Genomic DNA, 27,406 nt, shown 5'->3' on the forward strand with positions numbered 1-27,406 from the left:
GGCCTGTTCATCAGAGTCAGATTCTGATGATCCAGATTCACTATCATCCCAGGTAGCCATCAGTCCTTTCTTTGTCCTGAAGGTATTTTTCTTGAAGCTTTCTTTTCTAGAGTTGTCCTTCTTTAGCTTGGGGAATTCATTTCTGTAATGACCTGTTTCTTTACATTCATAACAGGTAATATCTTTGTTAGCTTTACCTTTTGAAGTTGATTCTGATCGATCCCATCTGGGTCTTGGTCTTCTGAAGTTGTTGTTCCTCTTTTTCCAGAGTTGCTTAACTCTTCTGGTTAGTAGGGACAATTCTTCTTCATCATCAGAATCTTCTGGTTCAGAGTCGTCAGTATCTTCAGTTTCTGCCTGGAGAGCTTTGGTTCTGTCAGGTTTGCGTCTTTCAGGTCTGGACTTTAATGCTACAGACTTGTTCCTTTTCTGAGGCTCATCCTCCTCTAGTTCTATCTCATGGCTTCTGAGAGAACTGACAAGTTCTTCAAGGCTGATATTGTTCAGATCCTTTGACAGCTTCAGAGCAGTAACCATAGGTCTCCATTTCTTTGGAAGACTTCTGACTATCTTCTTAACATGATCTGCAGTTGTGTATCCTTTGTCTAGCACCTTGAGACCTGCAATAAGAGTTTGGAATCTAGAAAACATAGCCTCTATAGCTTCGTCATCTTCCATTTTGAAGGCTTCATATTTCTGGATAAGCGCCAGAGCCTTCGTCTCTTTGACTTGGGAGTTTCCTTCATGAGTCATCTTCAGAGAGTCAAGTATATCTTTGGCTGTCTCTCTGTTGGTGATCTTCTCATATTCGTTGTAAGATATAGCATTGAGAAGTATGGTTCTGGCCTTGTGATGATTTTTGAAGACACGTTTCTGATCTTCTGACATCTTATTTCTGGGAACTTCAGCTCCATTTTCTAAGACTGGAGGTGTGTATCCATCTGTGACAATGTCCCAAAGGTCAGCATCATAACCCAGAAAGAAACTTTCGATCCTATCTTTCCAGTAGTCAAACTTCTCTCCATCAAAAACAGAAGGCTTAGCATTGTAACTATCCTTTTCATTTGTGTGAGCCATAGTTTTTCTCGTACTGGATCTCTCTACACTGTTAAGTGTTTGATTAGAAAATCAATAACAGAGCCGGAGCTCTGATACCAATTGAAGGTGAGAAAAACAAGAAAGGGGGGGTTTGAATTGTTTGGAAAAATAAGCGCTTTTCAAAATGAAAATCACACAAGGATTTTATACTGGTTCGCTTATAACACAAAGCTACTCCAGTCCACCCGGCCGAGGTGATTTCGCCTTCAACAAGGACTTAATCCACTAATCTTGAAAGATTACAAACAACGTCTAAGAGAAAAATCTCTTAGTCCTCTCAAGTATACAGACTACACAGAGTCACTTGAGGAAATCAACAAACAATAGATGAAAGATTTATGTAATCTAGAGTGCTTCTAAGATAAGCTAATATTACAATAGTAGGAACAAAGTGATTCACGTTATAAGCAAAAGCTTCGTGAAGATTTAGAGAGTAAGAGAGTTTTCTTGAACGTTGATGTTTCAGTATAGTTTTCGCTTGTATGTGTATATTGTGTAGTGCTGAATGTTGATTTGCAGTCCTTTATATATAGAAGTGAGGTAGTAGTTGAAACTGATGAGTAATGAAATGAGTTTACGCCATAACATAAGTAGCTTCTGCAGGATAACTTTCTCTCCTTGAAATGACTACTTACCACATATAGTATCTTCTTTATTGAAATTGGAGATTAACGTCTCTTTCTCTATTAGGAAATCCATTTGCAAATCTTTACTTGACTTTAACGTTACTCTTTCATAATTAGCAATTTTATGATCAGAGTCTTCGTGTATCTGAGAGTCTTGGAGTCTTGCTTCTGATGTTGATCTCTTTTGAGTTCTGATGGATTCTTCAGATAGCGCTGATAAGTTCTGGAGTTTAGAGATAGCGTTGATCAGAGTCAGAACTTCTAGAGCTTACTTCTTGTTCAGATGCTTCTGATACTTTGCTGTTTTGCTCAGAGTTAGACTTTCTTGAACGTGTTTCTACTTCAGATGCTTCTTATCTTCTGATAATTTGTATCTGATCTGGTTCTGTATCTGATGACATCATCAGATCTCTTCCTTCTTTCTTTAGAACCCTGCACACTTAGAAACTTTTCGTTAGGGTGTCATTTTTGGTTTCATCCTTTGTTATCATCAAAATCAAGGAATCTGTTGTAGAACAATTTTTGTTCTTATAACACGTTACTCCACAAGCAAATTTGTGTCAAATATCAGACAGGCATGAATCAATAAAGAATGCATATAACAATCCGGAAAATGGATGGCAGTATCCTCCGTCTTCACACGTCTATTGCATTAGACACATTGCGCAAAACTTCATGCGTGAGATTAAAGACAAGGAACTGCGCAAAATAGTTGTTAACATGGGTTATGCGTTGAGAGAGGTGAAATTTAACTACTATCGGGGGAAATCCGAAGAACAAATAATGACGCTTTATCATGGATAGACAACATCCCTCGGGAGAAGTGGGCAAGGGCATTTGACGGAGGGCAACGCTGGGGTCACATGACAACTAATCTGGTAGAAGCAATGAACACCGTACTCAAAGAAACCTGAAACCTTCCAGTCACTGCATTGGTCAAATCAACGTACTATCGATTAGGATCACTATCTGGTAAAAGAGGCCATTAATGGACAAAAATGTTAGTCCCAGGGCAAGTTTTCACTGATAACCGCAACAAGGGGATGGCTGAGGAAGTAAGTAAAGCAAACACACATAACGTCATGCAATTTGATTGCGAGAGGTTCTATTTCATGGTCCAAAGAAGATTAATCAGAATGATGGTCGACCAACCGGTACATTCAGCGTTGATCTTAGGAAACAACACTGCGATTGTGGGAAATTTCAGGCATTTCACTTACCTTGCTACCATGTAATCGCAACATGTTTGAGTGTACGCCAGGACTACTCCATTCACATACCAGATGTGTTCAAAATTCTTAACGTCTTCAAGGTCTATAAGGAGAGTTTCCTAGGACTTCCCGTGAGGAGAATTGACCATAATATGAATGATTTACTCTTTGCCACGACGACTCTATGAGAAGGAGGAAGAAAGGGCGCCCAAACAACACCCGGATTAGAACCAAGATGGACAATGTTGAAAAGGAAAAGAGAAGGTGTGAGATTTACCGTGAAATAGGACACATGCGTAGGAAATGTCCAAATGTTACAGGACCCTCTAGATGATTATGTTTTTTTTACTATCCACTATTATGCATGTACTATATATCAACCTTTGTGTTTTAATAATGTCTTTTGGAAACAAACATTATGGAATACATTTGATAATCAAAGGCTTCTAGTTACAAAGTACAATCACAACAACTTAAATTCATAGAGGTTATTAACTAACTAATCAACAACAACAACCAACATAAGTGGACATTCAACTCCTCTGTTAACTTCACCACTATGTACCGAAAATATACATTGAACATCTTCATCATTTTCTATACGATCCAGGTAATACATGTACGTACCATCAGGACTTGCATCAGTCAACGTTATGTATGGACAACGATACTCTACTTTTCTCACCTTCATACGACGCTCGTCCAATTGTCGAAAGCCAATGTGGATGGCTGCAATCAGTGTTATGAAGTTCCATTGCGGATCGAGGCACACTGATTTTTTTACCTTGTCCATAAAATACAAGACCCCAAACAGACATTCTTCCCAAAATAATTTGATGTGTGATCTGAATTACATTTCTACAAGTCCGGCTATTTATAGAAAATTAATACATGAATACTCGGCTAATCATTGGTCGAGACAGTACAAACACAAAGCAATTGCTCGGACAATGAAAGTCATTGGTAATGTCTATATTATTTAAAAACAATATTAATTCATTAAATCTATTAAATTAATTTTTAAAAAAAACACTTCATTCACTCGGTCATCTATTGGCCGAGTTCATGCACAAGGAAAAATTGATTGCAGTACTCGTCCAACCAATGGACAAGTCAATACATCCAATTTTCGTCATTAAGCAACTCGTCTTTTCAATGGACGAGACAAATGAATAAAGTATGGCATTTCAAAAACTAATTTTTAAAATAGGATATATTAAAAATATTTTTTCTGCCGTAAAAAAAACACTCCACAATCACCGAAAAAAATTGTATCTTATTAATATTTTATCTAAAGTGGTACTACTTCTATCCTATCTAAATTTTAAAACAATGGTATGAAATATATATATATATATATATATATATATATATATATATATATATATATATATATATATATATATATATATATATATATATATATATATATATCATCTAATAATTCTCCTAGAAAGAGATTTTAAATCAAAATATCAATTCACAACTTAAAACATAACTTAATAATTTCGACAGAGTTATATAAAAAGAAAACAATAATAACATAGTTATAAAACTTTTACATCTACATTCCATTCCTTTGCACAGAAGTTGCAATCTCTTCCTCCATTTTCCGAGCCATAACCTGAAGGCCAACACGATACTTTTCCACCAAACCCTCCAACTCCAAACCTCCAACAGGATCAACGGCGAATAACCATTCAATCACACACCCACCGTCACCATCACCGATAACCCTCATCGTTGACTCATACGATTTAAACCCAATATTACAATCCACGATCTCATAAGTAAGACACCGTTCAACATCATCAACGGCTACCAATCTCTCCTTCGACCAGCTCACTTCTTGAGAGCCGTCCGATGGGAGGGAGAATCCAGCACAGTAGCGTATACATCCAGGCTCACCGTTGGATCCGTGGATCCCGTAACACGTGGCGAGGTCAGGGTAACGTTTGTGGAGGTTGAAGAAGTCTTTGACGAGTGGCCACGCTTGGTGTTCGGTGATGGTTTTGAGTTTCGTTGAAACTTTGCCTTCCCATTTTTGAACTAACTCTTGCTCCATTTTTGCTTGCGAAAAATCAGGGTTAAGATTTCACTCACTTAGCGTCCACCCTCATTTATAAAATAGAAAAATTGTGTTACGTGTCTTATCTTCATTTACGTAACTAAAAAACCTTATTTTGATTTATACCCGAAAAAAGAAACTTGATATTAAAAGTTGATAAATTGAAAATTAATTTTGATTAAAAAAACTAAAAGTGAAGCCTTACAAATATTATTTACTAAAAACTAAAACTAAAAATTAGAGAACTGATGATAGAATATAAATATAGTGCATTTTGTTTTTTTGGGACAACATTTGCAAGCTGAAAGTTGTAGAAAGGTTGAGGCTAAAATCATTTTATAATGTTAATAATGTGAGTATAACTTTTTATTAGATGTATTTTTTATGATTTTAAAATTAGGATATTTTAATATTAATGTATATTTGATAGTATCTTCAAATTTTTAATATGTATTTTAGTATTATAAAGCATAAAAGTATTTGGAAACAAGTTGAAAAATATTTTATGCATTAAAAATATATTAGAAATAACTTTTTGTGAAAAATTAACCTCGAGATCAACACATACATATTTTAGATCGACACATAGAAAAAAAAGAAATTTATGTGTCGATACATTTGTTTTATAGGTCGGCCCATATGTTGCATTATTAAAGTATGTTGGTTATGATAGATGTGTCGTCTCTATAGGTCGACACGTGACCTTTACAGGTCGGCACATGTGTCGAACAAGTCGGCACATGGCTTTCACAGGTCGACTCATGCAACAAAATTTTCCAAAAATTCATATTTATTTTTTTCAAATCTTTTACATTCCTTTTGCCTCCAAACATGCATGCATATAAATACTTAATACATACATCATATCTAGTAAGGTTTATAGAGAGTAAAACCTATACGAAATCATAATTTCAAAGCATTCCCATCATCTTCAACATCATTCTATGCATACACACAATCAAACTACACATAATTATTTTTTGATTGGGTGTCATCTATAATTAGGGTTGATAACATCCAATTTAGGTTGATTGTACTGTAAATTAGGTTGAGATCTTTGAGGGTTTCAAATTAGAAAATCAAGGTGGGGTTTTCCTTCAAGATCGTTTAGGGTTTGAAAGTTTTGGACAAGATTACGCAATCTGAATCTGATCGATGAAAGTCTTTGAAGAACAGGAGGTTTTCGCAAAGGAGTGGCATGGGACAGTGGATCGCATTGGTAAATCTTGCGTTACAACAATTGCGTATTTTGGATTCGATTGAGTGAAAACTTTGAAGAAAAAGGGGTTTCTTGCAAAGAAGTAGCGCGAGACAGTGAATCAAAGCAGTATTGTTGGGTTACTTGATCAAGTTTTGATCAAGGGAAGATAAGGTGTCAGAATTAACATCAAACTTAGGGTTTATAGGGTTAGATTGCTACATCTCTCTTGTATACATACATTTGCAAAGTAAGATTAATTACATTATCTCAATTCAAGTTCAAATTGAGCGCAGACGTACCCATAGTGAGGTCGATTAGGGAATTGCATAAACAAATCTTTGGGTACTCTATCTCTCTATCTCTCTTTTATTTTAGGTTTTCAAATTGTTTATTTCATCGTTCGTGCGATCAATTTGTTTGGATTATATTTTTGATTACATTTTAAAATTGGTGTTGTTGAGTTTATCACAATTCCTTAGGTTGCGATTGAGTTTTAAGATCAACAATACCACATAAAATTTCAAACAATATCGATTGCACTTTAGGTGTTCGACAAATTGTCTCAATTGATTTTTTTTTTGTGAATTATCATCGAAAGTAGACTATCCATGTTGCTTTGCATTCAACTGGTTGAGATTAATTGTGTTTGGTAGATTTGTGATTCATTATCATACCGTGATTACTATTACGCATATCGATCTTTTTGATAGCGGGTTCGATTAGACAATTTTTGATTTGGGATACTTCTGCTTGCTTCCACGTGCCATAAATTTTTTCAAAATTATTTTTTGTCAAAGTTTTTAACTAGTGATCTATTCACCCTCCCTTTAGATCTAAGCCTATCGTCTAACAAATACAATCGATATGATGAAAGTTTGATGAAATTTATGCAAAGAATTATTTATCTCATCTTATGGGGTGGAAAAACATCATATGGAAAATCCAAAGTGCCCCTCAGATTCTAGAGATGCATCTCCGGATGCACATTGTCTTAAGTCAAAATGTTAAATGATTCAGAGATACATCTCCAAAATATTTTAACATATATCCCATGCATCCCTCTCTGAATCTCCAATTTTACACGTTTATTATTCCGGAGATGCATTTATGTTTAGAGTTTACGGAGATGTAGCTTCGTACCCTTTCATAATAGTGCTGGTTATGTTTGGTTTATGGTTATTCAGATGAAAATGACGATTTATAAATGTTAAGGACCATGTTATGTGATGAGCATTAAACCATATAATTGATATGCAAAAAATGACATATATAAATTCTGATGGCAAAAAAATGACATATATAAATGAAGTCGAAATACACGATAAAGTATAATGAAGTGAAAATAAAATACAATCCATAATAAATAAAAAGTACAACTAATATATGCTACTGCATATACCGGACTACAACTTTTCAGACTTCTTAGCTCCCTCTACCCCTCTTCCTCTGACGTTATCTCTGGTAGATCAATGCCCCCACGTGCTTTCGTCATAGTGGCATCTAGGACCTACCAAACCTCAGACCCGTCGGGGAAGATACCCCTGTCAATGTTTGTCTGCGCAATCTCCACAAGGCAACGATATATAAGCAAGATATCATGAGTATGATCTAACTGTACATGTTTATCCTCTAGTATCTCTCAATGAGCTGGCCTCAATGGATATCTTGGAGCAGCCTACACCATATACAAATGTGACACCTTAAAGAACCACATGATGTACCCATTGACATAGCTCCAGTCGCTCTAAGTTATGGTACTTCGTGCCTCCCACGGTATCAGATGACTAATATAATCATCAAACATGACATACATATCTAAATGTGTTATAGCAGAAGGAATATATACAACAAGGTGTCTAGGAATAGTCTGAGTGCAGCTGAACTGCCACATGACGCGCTCAGGAAGATGAGGAAATGTGAGACATGAGCTGCAACCTAACCATCCCAAATGTAACATTATGTCGTCAAACGTTCATGTCTCACAATGATCAACATAGTTGTTAAAGTGCATATCCTCGACAACCAAGCAGTCAAGATAGACTTTGAATGGCTCTATCGCCTGATTCCCTTTCAGTGAGGCAAATGCAGAAGCACACGACATATTCTCAGTATCGGTACACACGACAAACCAGAGATGCGTCGAAAGCACTGGAGGATACAAACCTGAAAAGTGTTGAAACACACGAATCATCAGTAAGGACGTTGCAAAAATGTAATAAGAATGACACATAAATATTAAAAGACCAATAAATATTACCGTCAGTAGTGTGATATGACCTGCTTCGTTTTCCACCTACAACCCTCTGATAACTTTGAGTACAAGTGGACTAAACAAGCGCCCTCTGGTTGTACACATGGATTTGGTCAAAGTCCTTGAAGTACCGTATGTAGACGACATCCACATAAGTGACACTCTTGTCAATACAAATTGCAATGCCAACCAAATATAGCAAGTGTGCTCTCATAACATAAGATCTATGGAGTCTCACCTGCTCTACATCACCTCTAGCCTGCTCTGCTATAAGGATCTCATCTATATATACATTTTTCAGGAATTCAAACCTAGCATGAGCCCCTCTGGTTTTTTCCAACTCTCTCATGGCATCCTCTAGGTCAACTCTCATATAGTCGACCATCAACTCGAGTGCCTTGTTTTTGCTAATCCTCCCATGGCCTAGAAGTTTCCCCCTGATAAAAAAATTAAACAAACACGACACATCATCGAGTGTGATAGAAATCTCACCAAGCGATAAATGAAATGACAAGGTCTTAGTGTGTCATCTCGCCACAAATGCATGAAGCATTATGTGGTTCACCATAACATAACTGGTCTTGCACAAGTCCTTCATCTTAGATAGGGACAAATCATTGTGAAACCATACATCATTCGGGTGAGGCAAACTAATATTTTTTCGCCCATGGTTAATAAACTTCAGCGAATCACGGTCCTGCAGAAAAATAAATATATGTTAGAAAATTGAAATATAATAATAAATGTAATTTAAAAAGAATGAATCCAACTAATCTACCTCTTCATCCCAAATATGTTTGGAAGTATAGTCTGGGTACAGAGGCAGTAGTGACAACTCTACAGGGGCTCTTCCAAATGCTTGTGGTGTCACTAGTGCCTCAGGTACCACTGATGACTCGGGTACCTTTGGCACTTGAATAAGTGAATGTTGTTGCCTGCGGGAGGATGGATATAGTGATGCGTCAATATGTGACACTCGTCTCCTACGGGAAGAAGAAGAATGAGAGGCATGAGCCCAAAATATATCTCTAACGGTTACTCCATCCTCGCATGTTCGGTACCTGAAAACATAATTGTTCTCATCCAAAAGTTTGAATAATTATTGCATTTCACTTCTATCCCCCCTTAGCGCCTTGTTATATTGGTACCGAATATTGTACACTTGCTTGATATTTGAGATATTTTAGGGTCTTTTGCGTTTCAAAGTTGCAGGTATGTTTTTCGGTTGAACCAAATTCAATTAATGTTTGAAATGCATTCCTTCTCTTCCGACATGAGGCGACATACAATTGGATGACCGACTAACTTTTCACACAAGTCATGGTTATGTAAACCACATATGACATTAAATCTTCATTTCTTACTTGTCAATACATAACCACATAATTTAAAGGGGCACTCACATTTTCTTAAATCAGTGTCATCTCGTTTAAAATTTCGGAGAGGAGGTATATATTTCCCACTTCTTTCGCATGCCATTGTCACAAATGCACCTCTTCTATCTGAGTCATTATCAGACCTTCAGATTACCAAGCCAAATTCCAGTTTGGAAGCCGCCGTACGGGTCCATCAAAGCATGTGATCACGAAATTCAAACTCTTGCTCATTTTTAAATTGACTGCCAACATCTACTCCCTTCACAACAACACATTTGACATCCAGATACACAACATATTTGGACAAAACATCGGGGTGCACCATATCTAACGAAAATAGTCACAATAAAAAAACTCTAAAACTGCTAAAACTGTAAACAAAGCTGGAAAATTGAGAACAGACAGGCTAGAGAGATGCATCTCCGTTTGAATTCATACAGAATCCGGAGATGTATCTCCAGATTCATCACACATTTTTCAGACTAAAAACAAACCTATTGTGATCAATGAGGTTTGAAATGAATGATCTTTACTTGGAATTCCAGCTTCTTTTGCACCTTTTGATATGATGAAACACGCAAATGAAAATTTGAAGTGAAAATGTTAATTGAAAATGGAAGGGTTTTTGAAAAAGGTTTGGAGTGAAAAAGAAGTATGGGTCTGTGTTATCAAAATCATGTTTCCTTATTCCAGAGATGCATCTCCGTGATACATGACATGCAAAAGTGATAGATATTTCAAAATTCCGCTTCAAACCTCCGAAGATGCATCTCTGAAATATCCACTAAGTTGCTCAAATATTAATATATTTGTTAAAAATAGATTCATCTCCGAAATAAAATTTTATTTTACTCTGGAGTGACACTTATTTAATGTGTCATAAGATAGTGCAAAGGTGTGTATGAAAATCCATCTCTGAAATCCGAAAAACATTTTAAGTTTTGTATAGGAAAAATTCTCATATTTTAAGTTTGTGATCGCTCATAGAATATCAACCTTATAGTTTGATATATTAAAAATAGAAGAAACTTTGATATACTAAGAAAATGATAGAAAAGGTGCCCATCTAAAAATTATATAATAAATAAAAGAAAGTGGATACTTGTGAAGAAAAAACTTATGACTCTAATATTGTAGTAACCATCAAGTGGTTGAAAAAAGAATAGGATAATATAAGAATAGTGTCTAACTTCAATTGTAAATCATAATATTCTCAAAATTATCCTTCCTTGACCCAATCAAACTTACAACCCTGAAAGACATCTTAAAGTGTATGTGTTTTTTGCTCTGTCATAACTGCATAGAATTTTTTCAAGCTTGTGATGAGTTAATGCAGATTTTAGAATTCATTGATATTGTTGAACCTTCCAAACACTTGAGATAATTTTGTGAGGCTGAGTGCAAAGAAATATTTGAATTTGAAGAAAAGATATAAAACAGAATGATCAATAGAAGAAAATAACCTAAGACATGGTTTATAATTGATAGCATAACATGATAATCTTGAAGACAAGTTATGCAGAAAGGATGTGTTGAATGTTCCAATATGAAAGAAAAACAGTTGAGGGACATTCATTCCTTGAAGACAAGTAACACTATCAATAAAGGGAAACTCAAGGACAACAGATCATGAGGTGCAATGGAGTAGATTAAGAGAAAGGAACATAAGCTTTGCGGAGATGGTCAATAGTCGGTATCGACGAACACGGAAACCAAAAGTGAAGCATAGGGATCAAGATGAGAAAACATCAAATCATAAGAGTTTCTACCTGATGAAGGGACCAAGTAAATCCCAACAGCCCATCTTTGTCCCTGATCACTATCAAAGTACATGTATGTTACCAGAATCAAAACAATCAAATAAAAAACCCAAAATTGATGAAAAGGATTTAATGACTCTAATTTCAATTTTAATCTAAAATTTTCACTGCCCATCTAAATCATCCCATAGCAAAAATGGACTAAAATTAAATTAGAATAAATCAGAATAAAATGAAAAACAAAATCCTAACCTTTAGCAATGCTAAATGCTAAAAGCAATGTTTCACTACCACTTTTCATCTTATCCATGACTTTCAACCCATTCCCTTATGCTTCCTCATCTCCAGTACTTTCCTGTGGGAATTAGAATGCACGTCACTGCGAAAAGTTGGGCTATTTGCAGGGCGGTATTCAGGCACAAGTCGCCCAGACTTAAACCTAACCCCACATGCATTACAAAGTGTTTTGGGACCATTTGGACCTGCCCGCCATTGAGGAGTACTTTCGGCTCCGCAGTGATTACATTTCCTCCCAATGGTCAAGGTTTGTACCGCTCGTTCTTTTGAAACTTTGTTACTCGGTAGTCTCCACGAGAAGTGCTGGTTAGAGGTGTCAGCAAGGCCAAGGCGAGGCTTACTGCGAGATTTGCTCCGTGCACGGACAGGGAACTTTATGTGATTGTAGCCACTTAGGAGGGTAATGCTGTTGCTACTGTTATTGCTGTTGCTACTGCTTGTGCTGTTCTCCAGCATCGGCGCCGTCCTTTGATACTTCATGATATCTGGTTGAATACAGGCTAAGTCAACAAATGTTTCAACCGCCGGAAACGCATCTTTGTTGGATAGCCATTCAAGCTCTTCTTCTGCACACTCCTGGAACATGAAAATAATCACTCATAAGTATGGAAAAAGAAGTTTCACAAGTCAACTCCGACATTTGACGGATACAACTAGGCAACGATGCAGTGAACTTTGAATCAAGAAATTAATCCACAATGACAATGGTGTGGCTTGGCAACAACGAAAGCTTGAAACAGTGATCACGAGTAAATGAAAAAAACTTTGATGTAAAGATAGAATATATTGTTGGCACCGAAGACACTAACAATCTAGGATTTCCAATACAGTGATACCAAAAAGAAAAACAAGTAAAAATCTGCGAGCACCTATAATTATTCTACTTTGGACAATAACAATATAACATATCACAATTCTAAATTTCTAATTGATTCCAACCAAATCATAGTTCACACACCTCAATAAGTCAAAACTCGATCAGAAACCAACATACTCAATGATTATCTCATGACCTATCAAACATTTTGGAAAAGTTGAAATGGACCATAGAACTTACAGAAAATGAATTTGGATCGTCCAAGCCCAATGGATCAAGCGACAGTGGATCACCACATTTTGGTTTAAGTGAAGGAAAGGATTTCTTGGTGTTGTCGTCATCATCCTCGCCTATGTCAGATGAGAAATCCAAAAGGTCATCCACAGAACCAAGGGCTTCCATCCCTGAAAACAAATAAATGTACGTTGAAATTCAACAGTAGGTTTTATAGATAACAAATGGCCCTATATCACTAGTGCCGTGCAAATATAAAACACAAAACAATGAAGAGCGTGCCATAAAAGTAAGCATGTTAATATGACTGACTTATATATACAACAACCCTCTTAGGCAATTTACATTATTTAACATATAGCGCAGACCAGTGTTGTCTATGGCAGATGGCGGTCCATGGCGGAGAGCCAAAAACCCGCCACAACGGCCGCTTTGTGGCAGCACCATAACGGATTATGGCCGAAAAACCTACAATATCGACCGATATGTACCATTGCGGCGAGCCCAAAAACCACCACTGATATCCGCCACGGTGCTGCCATTGCAGATATTCAATAACACTGGTGCAGACAACTTGGACTTGCCACAATTCATCACCACAGCTAGAAATTATTGGACATAAGTGATTTTACAAAATAAAAACCACTAAAGATTGAACAAAGCTAGAAGATTATAACACACAATGATTAAAAAAACAAAATAACATTGAGCAAGCTTTATCTAAAAGAAAGAAAAACAACAAAAACATATGTTCAGTTAAATAAAAATGATTACCGATTATTCGAACAGATTAAAAACAGCAATTGAACAAAATAAAAAACAGGTAAAAGAATTGCTTGACAATAAAAATTGAAGAATTGTAAAAATGCAAACACACCACATTTTTAAAACGAAAACACAAATTAAAAACAATGCAGTAACCTTAAACTAAAAAAACAACAAAAAGGGAAAAACCACAAACCCATGAAATGTTTCAAACAAAACCACCCCCAACCAATTCTCAAATTAATAAAAACACAAATTTACACCTTAATGAGCAAACATAGTCAAATTAGACATGGTGGTAGAATTAAAAAAAACAGAAACAAGAAAGAAAAAAAGCATAAGAACAAAGATTAAGGTAAGAAGCAAATAAAAAAACAGAAGCTACCAGCTTTTCACGTTTCTGTACTTGTTGAGACAAGAGAGCGAGTAAGAAGCAGCAGAGAGAAAAGAAACCCCAAAACAAAATTGAGAGACTGATAGAGCGAACGAGAGATGGTAAGGCACGTGTTGGGGATTAGGGAAACTCCATTTTTTGCATTTTTATTTTGTTTTAGTATTTATCTTAATATTGTTATTATCCTCTTTTGTCTTTTCATTTTTTTATAGAAGTTTCTAAGATTCTGATTTTATTTTTTTTGACTAAGTTGTTTTCTATTTTCTTACAATTTAAGTTAAATGAATTTTTTTCATTTTTTTAATGAATAGATTAAAAGAACTAAAATTTTGAGATTCTTGAAATTGTTTTTTAATTATTGTTTTAAAATACAATTATTATTATGGTCAAATATATTAAAATCATAAATTATAATTATTATTAAAAAATGTTAAAATATATCTTAAGTCATATTTTAATTAAAAAAAATTATTTTTTTATTAAAATAATAGGTTTAATTATTAAGTTGATCCTTTTCTTTTAATTTATCATTTTAAATTTAAAGAGTTTTGATATTTATTTTTTTACTCAAAATTTATAAAATTTATGTTGTCTATTTCTTTAATGATTTATTACTTATGAAATTGACATGTCATCGTATATAAGAATTCTTGTGGAACATGATATGTCATAAGTGTCACGTTAAAAAAAAAAAGGGGATAAATAGTCGATTTTAAATGTAAGAAAGAGATTGTAATTATTTAAATTTAAAATAAATAAATTAATTTTATGAATGAGTTAGAATAAGAGATTAAAAATATAATTAAACTTTAAAAATATTAAAAAGAAAATGAATGAATCATATTAGATCAATTTTTTTAATTTTTTTGTTAAATCGTTTTATTGACAAAATTTTTGTTAAGGAGTTTTTTTTCAAACGATAATATTTCTTTTTGAATTTGGTCGTATTTTTGAATTAATTGCTTTTGTATATATGGAATTGTTATAGATATGATTTTAATTTGTTTAAGGAGACTTTTTACGCGCTTTTATCTTGATTTGTTAAGAATTTTTTTTATTTGATAATTGAGATTTTTTTTTCTTAATATGGTAAGATTTAAATACAAATATTTATTTTAAAAAATAATTTTTTATTTTAAAAATAACTTTAAATCACGCGTTTAAAGAATTTTGTCTCAATCCATTTGAATTAAGATACATTGATAATTTGGTTATAAAATATATATAAAAAGTATATTATAATATTGTATATATTTGTGTTTCAATTAAGGGCAAGGCATATAGCATATAAGATCTGACAACATATATCTTAAATGGATTTTCGGGTTCATCCAATGATCTTTGGATGACAATTAGGAAGGTATACATTCAATAATTGTTAGATTAGAAAGACACCTAAATGAATTGACGCAAAGTATAAAAGGTAGAAAATAATGAAAAAAGATCTAGAATTTCGCGGTTTTGAGATAAACATGCATTAGAAGTATACATAATTAGAGTTGATTGTATCATGTGGACTGTCAAATTTTAGGGATCCTATGACATTTGTCTCTGAAGACAATTGTAGCAAATAAAAGGTGTGAGGTCCTCATAAACCCTAAGAACTTCCTATAAAAGGCAGATATTAAATTAGTCTCAATTATACGGAATCATAACCTAAAAAACGTACACTTAGGGTCATTAATGACTTGAGTGTCAAAGTGTTTATAGATACACCCTACACTACATATCGGAGCAGAAGGCCATACTAGAGTTTGTTGTTAGATCCTCATTCACTACAACATGTGAATCAGAAGGTCTTTCCTAAATAGGGATGACAATGGATAGGGTTTGGACAAGCTATTATAGTATGTGTCCTCATACCCGCAGTTTGAAAAAAATCTTGTACCTGAGCCTATAACTGTATGGGGATCAATGTTTTTACTCATACTCGTACCTTAGAGGTTCATAAGCATGCATGTCTATATATGTTATGTAACACCCTAAATCCCGCACATAATTTATCGCGTAAATTAAATATAAAATAAACCCACGTAGGGTGTCACACATTCATAACACACATGACCTGCTCCGTAACACGGATTTCAACAGTAAATTTCAATACACACATTTTTAATAAGGATGTTTACACGACATCCCACTTATCTGAATCATACCTGGGATGTTTACACGACATCCATCTCATCTTATCCGTATTATATATTCACATAATAAGACATTCATAACTTGTCATTGCATGCTCACTTCCATTTTAAAGTATCATCACAACGGAATTATCATCACAATTATGGAAGATAAAACAAATAATAACATCTAGTCTCAACTTCAATTGTAATAACAAAATAAGAGAATTGTAATCAATCAAGTCAACATCTTAAGAATTTTCAACAACAAAATTAGTCTTATGACTTCAACATAATCAGACATAAGGAATAAAATAAGTGTTTAACCCAATCTGATGTTACATGATCAGAGCAAGGTACCACTAGTAAAAGCGACAAAATAAAGAAGTAATCCAAGAGCTACCTTCCACTTACTTTAGCAATACTACTCCTGAGTATCTGCACGATGCCCATGTAAAGGCAGTATTCAAATAGAAGGGTGAGAATTCATTTCAATAATAACGATATAGAATGAAGAATAGAGTACAACATCTACATAATCATGCACAATAATATAACACATTCTTACATCCAAATCATAATCAACATCATACACGACAACATCTCAATTATCATCAACATCATACAAAACCATATCTCAATTATCATTAACATCTTATGCAATAACATCTCATCCAACAACACATCAACAACAACCAATACAAATGCAACACTTATGCAATGTACTCAACACCGACTCGACATGCATGTGGTACCAAATATGAACACTTAGGTTCATCTTACTCCATGACCCCCATCATAGGATCGATTCCCTCTTGGAACCAGAGCACACCAAAATCTCTACCATCACCATACATAACGCTTCACTAATCCCCCATAATAGGAATTAGTTACTCGCACCCGATCCATCACAATGGGATCAAGGCTCACCAAAACGTGTTGTCATCAACATGGGTAACGCTTCACTAATTCCCCATAATAAGAATTAGCTACTCGCACCCGATCCATCACCATAGAATCGAGGCTCCCCAAAATTGGATCGAAGCACGTACACCAAGATGCATGAGTCTCAAATAACATGCATTAACACAACAAGGTTCACCTAAAGGATCCCCACACACATCTCATCATTTATGCATCACATCATTCATCAGGCAACAACCAATCATGTTACTACATGAATAATATCAACAAACAAAAGCAACTTGTCAACATCTTAACATCATTGACATAACAACATAATTATCACACCACGATATTACAACAATGCAACGATTCATCAATCAAACGTATAAACCAATACATTTATTAACATACTAGGCATGTAAATATTATTAAAAGATCTCAACAATCACTACCATGTTATAGGTATGAGCGTTAGCTTTCTAACGTTTCAAACGACATCAAAATCGGACTTACGAAATAAAAATTATGACCAAAATCGTCGAAATGTGTCAACAATTCATTAACCGAACGTATGAACAAAAACTTTACCAACACAGTAGGAATAGTAATAATACTCAATTAATTCACTTATCACCATCACATTATCTCTCTTAGAGTCAGCTTTCTAATGCTTCAAACTCCAACCCAAAATGATTCACGAGTTGAAAGTTATGATCAAAACCGTGCACAAAGACGTTACTAAAAAGTTGTTGTTTTCTAAAATTTCCAACACAATTTTCATCTTCTTCAACCCCAAAAACGTCCATGAAATAATCACCAAAATAATTCTATCCCTGAAACAAAGCTATAGCCCTCTGTTTCAGATATCCAACGCTTCAAACGACACTCGATTTAGACTTACGGATCAAAAGTTATGGCCAAAACGATTTCGACAGAAAAATATAAAAAAAAGGCTCACGATTGTGACGGACAGAATGCAGAATTTTCTGCATTTTTCATCGTTGGAGGCTTTCCAGACCTCCTATTTCGATTCCGTAAAAAGGCAAACGCTCAGAAAGTTACAACTCATGCAATACTCTAATTATCTAAAGTTGATTTACAATTTTAACACAAATAAATCATTTAATCACAATTTTAAGATTATGCATAAAACCTTCAAAATTGTAATAATGGTGAATATAAGTTCAATCATCAAAACAGAAAACTACACATATATAAGGCACACGAAATTCATCATATAATCATTATATGATAATCATCATAGCATCCAAATTCAAAATTATGAATCAAAACACCCAACCCTAAGGAGGTTAAGGGTTCCTCCATTATATCATTCTATCATACACTTTACTATTGGAACAAGTTCCCACCCTTACCTTAGATTTTCCACAAGATGCACACTTCAAGCTCTAACAATGGAGTTTTCCTTTATCTCTAACCCTTGCCTCTTCTCACCACAAAATTCTATTTTTCGTAAAACCCTCCAAAGTCTCTTACTAACCTTTTTATCATTAATCTAATCCCCCCTCAATTAGGAACTTCCATCATTGCCCTCACTTATCATCTTATCTACCACCATATCCCTCTTGCCTCTAATTTTCTTTTAATAAAATAATACTAATAATATTCTTCTTTTTCTCCTTACTATTTCTACTCTTCTATTTTATTCCAACCAATTAAATAAAATAGTTATAGGCTAATTATTAAAAATTCTCATTATCCTCATTAAATAAGTAAAATAACTAAATTTCATTATTTAATTAAGATGCTCATATTCTAGTTATTTTATTATTTATTTAATTTATTCTAATAAAGTACTATTTATTTCCATCATTAATTAAAATTCTAATTAATTATCAACAAATATACCAAACTCTTACTCCCTCCATACTTCTATTTCAAGGATACCTACCCCCACAATCATATACAATTAATTTAAAACACTCATTAATCATATAAAAATCTAAATAATTCAAATTAATTAATTAATTAATTAAATTCGGGGTGTTACAACTCTCCCCCACCTAAGAAATTTTCGTCCTCGAAAATTACCTGATGAAAATAGAGTCGGATACGACGCTCTCATCTGTTCTTCATGTTCCCAAGTCATGCTCCCACCAGCTGGTTCTCCCCAAACTACCTTTACTAAGACAATCTCTTTAGCCCGCAACTGCTTCACTTGTCGATCCTCTATCTGCATGGGTGATGCCTCTACAGTCAGGTTATCTCTCACTTGCGCATCATCCACTTGGATCACATGAGACGGATTCGGGATGTATCTCCTCAATTGAGACACATGAAACACATCATGAAGATTAGCAAGCAACAGCAACAAAGCAATCCTATAGGCCATCTCTCCTATCCTCTGTAAAATCTGGTACAGACCAACACGTGGTGTTAGCTTTTGAGACTTCAAAGCTCGACCAACACCAGTTACTAGCGTAACCCTCAAAAGCACGCGATCTCTCTCTTGGAACTCAAATGTTTTCCTCCTCTTGTCATGGTAACTTTTCCGACGACTCTGCAATGCTTTCATCTTTTCTTGAATCATCTTGATCTTTTCAGTCGTCTGGTGAACAATATCAGGTCCGAGCACAACACTCTCGCCTGACTCATACCAACACAAAGGAGCCATACACCTTCTACCATACAATGCCTCGTACGGTGCCATGCCAATACTATAATGATAACTATTATTGTAGGTAAACTCAATCAACGACAAGTAACTATCCCAAGCACCTCCTTGTTCTAGCACACATGCCCTCATTAAACCTTCCAACGACTGGATGGTCCTCTCGGTTTGACCGTCCGTCTGCGGATGATAGGAAGAATTCAACCTTAACTTAATACCCAAAGATGTCTGCAAACTCTCCCAGAACCTCGATGTGAAACTCGGATCTCTATCAGACACAATACTTGATGGAATACCATGCAGTTTTACAATCTCATCGATATACAATTCGACCAACTTCTGCAAAGAAAAATTTATCCTCATTGGTATAAATTGAGCCGATTTTGTCAATCTATCAACAATCACCCAAATTGAATCGCACCCCTTCGAAGTCTTCGGCAGACCTGTCACAAAATCCATGAAAATACTATCCCATTTCCACTATGGAATATTCAATGGTTGCATCAGACCCAACGACTTCTGATCTTCGATCTTTGACTTCTGATAGGTTAAACAAGCATACACAAATTTAGCATCCTCTTTCTTCATTCTTGGCCACCAAAACATCTTCTTCAAATCTTGATACATATTCGTAGCATCAGGATGAATACTCAATCCACTTCTGTGACCCTCCTCAAGAATACTCCTATTAAATTTGGGTACATCAAGAACACAAACTATATCTCTGAACATCATCATAACATTTTCATCAACTCAAAAATCACATCCATTACCTTGGTCGATTAATGTGAGATGACTTATCAAACTCAAATCAGATCTTTGACCTTCTCTGATCTCTTCAAGGATACCACTCATCAGCTTCAACATACCCAACTTCACATAGTTATGAGTTTCTCCATCCACTAACTCATATCTTTGGATTGCTCAATATGTTCTAACTCTCGAGCCACAAGCATCGACCTGTGTAAAAACTTCTTACTCATCACATCAGCTACTATATTAGTTTTACCTGAATGATAACTCAAATTAAAATCATAACCCTGCCTCATATTCGACTCTTCTCATCAAATAAATATTTCAAACCCTTGGGATCACTGAACACTTCGAATTTGGAGCCGAATAGGTAGTGCATTCAAATCTTCAACATGAATACCACTGTTGTCAACTCAAGATCATGTGTAGGGTAATTCCTTTCATGAAATCTCAACTGTCACTAAGCATAAACCGCAACCTGACCATTTTGCATCAACATAACTCCTAGACCCATCTTTGAAGCATCACAATATACAACAAAGGACTCACTTGGATTCGGCAAAATAAAAATTGGAGCAGACATCAACTTCTTTTTGAGTTCTTGGAAACTCTTTTCACAATGCATATCCCAAACATAGGTTTGACCCTTTCGAGTCAACTGATTTAACGACAAAGATAAATTTGAAAAACCTTTAATGAACTTCCTGTAGTAACCAGTCAATCCAAGAAAAACTTCTAATCTCAGTGGCAGACTTCAGAGTTTCCCATTGTAACACAGCATCTATCTTCGATAGATCCACAACTATACCACCACTAGAATCACATGACCAAGGAAACTCACTTCCTTTAACCATAACTCGCATTTGGAAAAACTTTGCATACAAATGGTTCTCTTTGAATGCCTACAATACACTTCTCAGATCATTCATAGCCTCATACTATTGTCCCTTTTCTTTCGCTAATAACATTGACACCCCCACGGAGAAACACTTGGTTAACAGACTTCTTCTCAAGCAAATCTTCTAGTTGCTTCTTCAATTTCCCCAACTCTGAAGCAGACACGCTATAAGGAGTCATTGACACCGGACTAGTAACAGGTACTAAGTCTACAGAAAAACCCACTTCGCGCTCTAGAGGCAAATCACTGATGTCTCCAAGAAACACTTCAGGAAATTCACACACTCCAGGAAGATCACGAACTACTCCCTGTCCACTAGCTTCCAACGAAGCTAACATCACAAACACTTGTGCCTTATCCTTCACGAATTCTCTCACTTACTTAGCTGATACAAACATAAACTTTTCACCTCTATCGAATTCAAATTCACGCTCTAGAGACAAGTCGCAAATATCTTCAGGAAAATATCAAGAATCACACACAACTAGCATAACATTAGTTGTCACATCTCTCTCTACTCTCTGAGAAACAACATTAACAATACCTGATTGTTTTCCCTAAGACTTCCCAACTTGACCGGCAGACAAGAATCGCTAATCCACAACATCTTCAGTGTTACGAATAACACAACTTTACCATCGTCTGAGCTCTTGAAATCAGCAGCACACTGCACCAACTTATCAAAAAAATTGGTAACCACTTGGTTTAACTCCAACCAATTCATTCCAAAAATGACGTCAACTTGCTCCAACAAAATAAAAATCATACACATCCTTAGAGAACACATCAGGATACTCAACACCCCACTGGCTCATCCCTGGCCAAAACATCGCCTTCCCCCTCACAAGGAAGAGACAAACGAGAACACATGACCATATTCCTTCAAGGATCTCACCATTTTGCTAACCGATACCATCCTCGAATATGACCTCTCTTTGAGTTTAGGAAAAGCACAACATTCTTAGAATAGGTTAACTAGCCAACATTGCACTCTTGCGTGCAGCAACATGATGTCTAAGCTCTATATAATTGGAACATCCAAGATAAGCAAACGCTTCTCCCCCACTTGTTTCATTCCCAACCTGCAAATGAAAAAAAAAATAAGCATCGACGGTTCTCTCACACACATGTCGTATATAATTGAACAAACGTAATTAAACAACCTGGCCGGACGGACCGACTTGCTCTAATACCGCTAATGTAACACCCTAAACCCCGCACATAATTTATCGCGTAAATTAAATATAAAATAAAACCACGTAGGGTGTCACACATTCATAACACACATGACCTGCTCTGTAACTCGTGTTTCAACAGTAAATTTCAAAACACACATTTTTAATAAGGATGTTTACACGACATCCCACTTATCTGAATCATACCTGGGATGTTTACATGACATCCATCTCATCTGATCGGTATTATATATTCACATAATAAGACATTCATAACTTGTCATTGCATGCTCACTTCCATTTTAAAGTATCATCGCATCGGAATTATCATCACAATTATGGAAGATAAATCAAGTGATAACATCTAGTCTCAACTTCAATTGTAACAACAAAATAAGAGAGTTGTAATCAATCAACTCAACATCTTAAGAATTCTCAACAACAAAATTAATCTTATGACTTCAACATAATCATACATAAGGAATAAAATAAGCGTTTAACCCAATCTGATGTTACATGATCAGAGCAAGGTACCACTAGTAAAAGCGACAAAATAAAGAAGTAATCCAAGAGCTACCTTCCACTTACTTTAGCAATACTACTCCTGAGTATCTGCACGATGCCCATGTAAAGGCAGTATTCAAATAGAAGGGTGAGAATTCATTTCAATAATAACGATATAGAATGAAGAATAGAGTACAACATCTACATAATCATGCACAATAATATAACACATTCTTACATCCAAATCATAATCAACATCATACACGACAACATCTCAATTATCATCAACATCATACAAAACCATATCTCAATTATCATTAACATCTTATGCAATAACATCTCATCCAACAACACATCAACAACAACCAATACAAATGCAACACTTATGCAATGTACTCAACACCGACTCGACATGCATGTGGTACCAAATATGAACACTCAGGTTCATCTTACTCCATGACCCCCATCATAGGATCGATTCCCTCTTGGAACCAGAGCACACCAAAATCTCTACCATCACCATACATAACGCTTCACTAATCCCCCATAATAGGAATTAGTTACTCGCACCCGATCCATCACAATGGGATTGAGGCTCACCAAAACTCGTTACCATCAACATAGGTAACGCTTCACTAATCCCCCATAATAAGAATTAGCTATTCACACCTGATCCATCACCATAGAATCAAGGCTCACCAAAATTGGACCGAAGCCAATACACCAAGATGCATGAATCTCAAATAACATGTATTAACACAACAAGGTTCACCTAAAGGATCCCCACACACATCTCATCATTTATGCATCACATCATTCATCATGCAACAACCAATCAAGTTACTACATGAATAATATCAACAAACAAAAGCAACTTGTTAACATCTTAACATCATTGACATAACAACATAATTATCACACCACGATATTACAACAATGCAACGATTCATCAACCAAACGTATAAACTAATACATTTATTAACATACTAGGCATTTTAATATTATTAAAACATATCAAAAATAACTACCATGTTATAGGTATGAGCGTTAGATTTCTAACGCTTCAAACGACATCAAAATCTGACTTACGAAATAAAAGTTATGACCAAAATCGTCGGGATGTGTCAATAATTCATTAACCGAACGTATGAACAAAAACTTCACCAACACAGTAGGTATAGTAATAATACTCAATTAATTCACTTATCACCATCATATTATATCTCTTAGAGTCAGCTTTCTAATGCTTCAAACCCCAATCCAAAATGATTCACGAGTTGAAAGTTATGATCAAAATCATGCACGAAGACGTTACTAAAAAGTTGTTGTTTTCTAAAATTTCCAACACAATTTTCATCTTCTTCAACCCCAAAAACATCCATGAAATAATCACCAAAATTATTTTATCCCTAAAACAAAGTTATATCTCTCTGTTTCAGATATCCAACGCTTCAGACGGCACTCGATTTGGACTTACGGATCAAAAGTTATGGCCAAAACGATTTCGACCGAAAAACATAAAAAAAAAAGGCTCACAATTGTGACGGACAGAATGCAGAATTTTCTGCATTTTTCATCGTTGGAGACTTTCCGGACCTCCGATTTCGATTGCGTAAAAAGCCAAATGCTCAGAAAGTTACAACTCATGCAATACTCTAATTATCTAAAGTTGATTTACAATTTTAACACAAATAAATCATTTAGCCATAATTTTAAGATTATACATAAAACCTTCAAAATTGTAACAATGGTGAATATAAGTTCAATCATCAAAACAGAAAACTACACATATATAAGGCACACGAAATTCATCATATAATCATTATATGATAATCATCATAGCATCCGAATTCAAAATTATGAATCAAAACAAACAACCCTAAGGAGGTTAAGGGTTCCTCCATTATATCCTTCTATCATACACTTTACTACTGGAACAAGTTCCCACCCTTACCTTAGATTTTCCAATAAGATGCACACTTCAAGCTCTAGCAATGAAATTTTCCTTTAGCCCTAACCCTTGCCTCTTCTCACCACAAAATTCTATTTTTCCTAAAACCCTCCAAAGTCTCTTACTAACCTTTTTATCATTAACCTAATCCCCCCTCAATTAGGAACTTCCATCATTGCCCTCACTTATCATCTTATTTACCACCATACCCCTCTTGGCTCTAATTTTCTTTTAATAATATAATACTAATAATATTCTTCTTTTTCTCCCTACTATTTCTACTCTTCTATTTTATTCCAACCAATTAAATAAAATTGTTATAGGCTAATTATTAAAAATTGTCATTATCCCTATTAAATAAGTAAAATAACTAAATTTCATTATTTAATTAAGATGCTCATATTCTAGTTATTTTATTATTTATTTAATTAATTCTAATAAAGTACTATTTATTTCAATCATTAATTAAAATTCTAATTAATTATCAACAAATATACCAAACTCTTACTCCCTCCATACTTCTATTTCAAGGATATCTACCCCCACAATCATACACAATTAATTTAAAACACCCATTAATCATATAAAAATCTAAATAATTCAAATTAATTAATTAATTAATTAAATTCAGAGTAGGTAGTTACTATCAAGATATCCATGAGAAATAGTTAGACCCCGTAACTTCCTAGGTACTAACTATTGACCTATTACACAATCCACTCACAAATGCACGTTATGGATGGAGAAATGAAAAGTTGGGCGGTTCATCTGGATAATGGGCAATCGAACTAGATGAAAGGCGCTCGAATTGCTATAGGGGCGACTCGGGAAGGACAAAACTCGCCCTCGCCCCAGGGTCCTCCTTAATTAGTCCATTACACGTCCCTCAAGCATGAGGGCTCACAAATGGTGAAGTGTTTTAATCCTTCACCTTTGGACCTTCCGAAGGAGATGGACGTGGCACTTGCCCCTATCCCTCTAGGAGGATTGGTCGACACTCACGTGACAAATTTTAATCAAGTCTTTCGAGAGAGACTTTGTTGATTCCCTTAAGAGAGACGTTTTTTAGTCCCTCATGCGAGGTATCATTAAGTCCCTCAGGTGAGCCATCGTCGAGTCCCTCAGGCGAGCCATCGCTGAGTCCCTCAGAAGAGACAATGTTGAGCCTCTTATGCGAGACATTGTTGAGTACCTTTAGATATACATTGTTGAGTCCCTCATACGAGACTTTATTTGCAAGGCGTCTCCATGATTGGGTAATTAAGTCAATAATGTGTACCAAGGTGTCAGAGATATAACTTACGCGTCAGCTAGAGGAATCAGAATGTTCATCATTGAGAAAAATGGAACATTAAATCGCTAGGAGAGACTGAAACTAGGAAAGATGTGTGTTGGATTAAATTTGGATAGGGATTGGTTTCCGTTCTCCCTGTCCCCACCCTTATAAGACATGTGTCATGTTCTTTTCCATTGTTTTTGCTCAATGTGTTTCGAAGAGTCTTGTACTAGTGTAAAACATACCCCTCATGTTTTTTATCACAACTGCCATTACACTTTGTCACCTTGTTCTTATACTTCGTTTCCCCATTTTATACTGCAAACAGTGACCCAAATATATTTATCAATAACACTCTCATTTCTTCCTATCCATATTGGAACTCAAATTGGAAAAGGCGATAAATGTGTCAAAGTGAAAGACTTTGTGTCCATGTGTTATGATGAGGAAATTATTGGGGCCTTTCGGAGGAAAATTGTTATTTCCAGTACTAGACATGAAGAAGAAGTTACCCTGAAGCCTTGTTCTGAAGAGTAGAAGGTTAACATGTCCCCTGTTGGTGGTTCGCTCATTTTGTCTTTCTATTTTCACCTTCACATTATTTTTTATGAAAAGGCTTTAATTCCTTTCACATAGTTTGAGACCAGAGTCTTATCAACGGTGAACGCCACCCCTTTTGAGATTACGCCCAACGTATGGAGTATTATTAGAGCCTTTGAAATTTTGTGTCGTAGATTGGAAGTTACTCATCTATGGAGATATTTTTTTCTTTCTTTAGTGTCAAGTTGATACTTTCCAATGGTTAGACGACTCTCTTCGGCCTTCTGGGGAAGAAAATACTAGGGCCATACTCCAACCTTTATCTTGACTAGAAAGATAAGTTTTTCTGAGTTAGGGGCGATACAACGCTTCAATGGTTACAACTAAGGTGATAGGAGTTTCTTGCTTCCATTATCTTAGATGATTGATTTAAATGCTTCCTCGGGACTTTCCCCTGACGACCTTAATCTCTTCGAGTGGAAGATGGTTCAAGAATTGTCATACTTATAGTACATGTGCTTTGTACCATGATCTCTTTGGGTCTAAATGG

The 27,406-nt window shown here is 35.3% G+C and overlaps 2 protein-coding genes across 4 annotated transcripts; both read right to left on the reverse strand.

Moving 5' to 3' along the window:
- Positions 1-4,410: 4,410 nt before the first annotated feature.
- Positions 4,411-5,092, reverse strand: LOC127090990 (lachrymatory-factor synthase). Its single transcript, XM_051029479.1, has one exon. It carries the CDS (start codon positions 4,998-5,000, stop codon positions 4,500-4,502), a length of 501 nt encoding a protein of 166 aa, XP_050885436.1. The 5' UTR covers positions 5,001-5,092; the 3' UTR covers positions 4,411-4,499.
- Positions 5,093-11,706: 6,614 nt separating this feature from the next.
- Positions 11,707-14,258, reverse strand: LOC127090991 (GATA transcription factor 1). 3 transcript variants are annotated; one of them, XM_051029481.1, is made up of 3 exons: positions 14,090-14,258; positions 12,946-13,109; positions 11,707-12,464 (listed from the first exon to the last, which is right to left on the reverse strand). In XM_051029481.1, exons 2-3 carry the CDS (start codon positions 13,105-13,107, stop codon positions 11,907-11,909), a joined length of 720 nt encoding a protein of 239 aa, XP_050885438.1. In that variant the 5' UTR covers positions 13,108-13,109; positions 14,090-14,258; the 3' UTR covers positions 11,707-11,906. The 3 variants fall into 3 exon arrangements, with proteins under 3 accessions (XP_050885438.1, XP_050885439.1, XP_050885437.1); XM_051029482.1 differs by having other exon boundaries at positions 14,094-14,241; XM_051029480.1 differs by lacking the exon at positions 14,090-14,258 and adding an exon at positions 13,431-14,083.
- Positions 14,259-27,406: the final 13,148 nt, after the last annotated feature.

The sequence above is a fragment of the Lathyrus oleraceus genome, chromosome 6 (assembly GCF_024323335.1).
Source record: "Lathyrus oleraceus cultivar Zhongwan6 chromosome 6, CAAS_Psat_ZW6_1.0, whole genome shotgun sequence".
Lineage (NCBI taxonomy): Eukaryota > Viridiplantae > Streptophyta > Magnoliopsida > Fabales > Fabaceae > Lathyrus > Lathyrus oleraceus.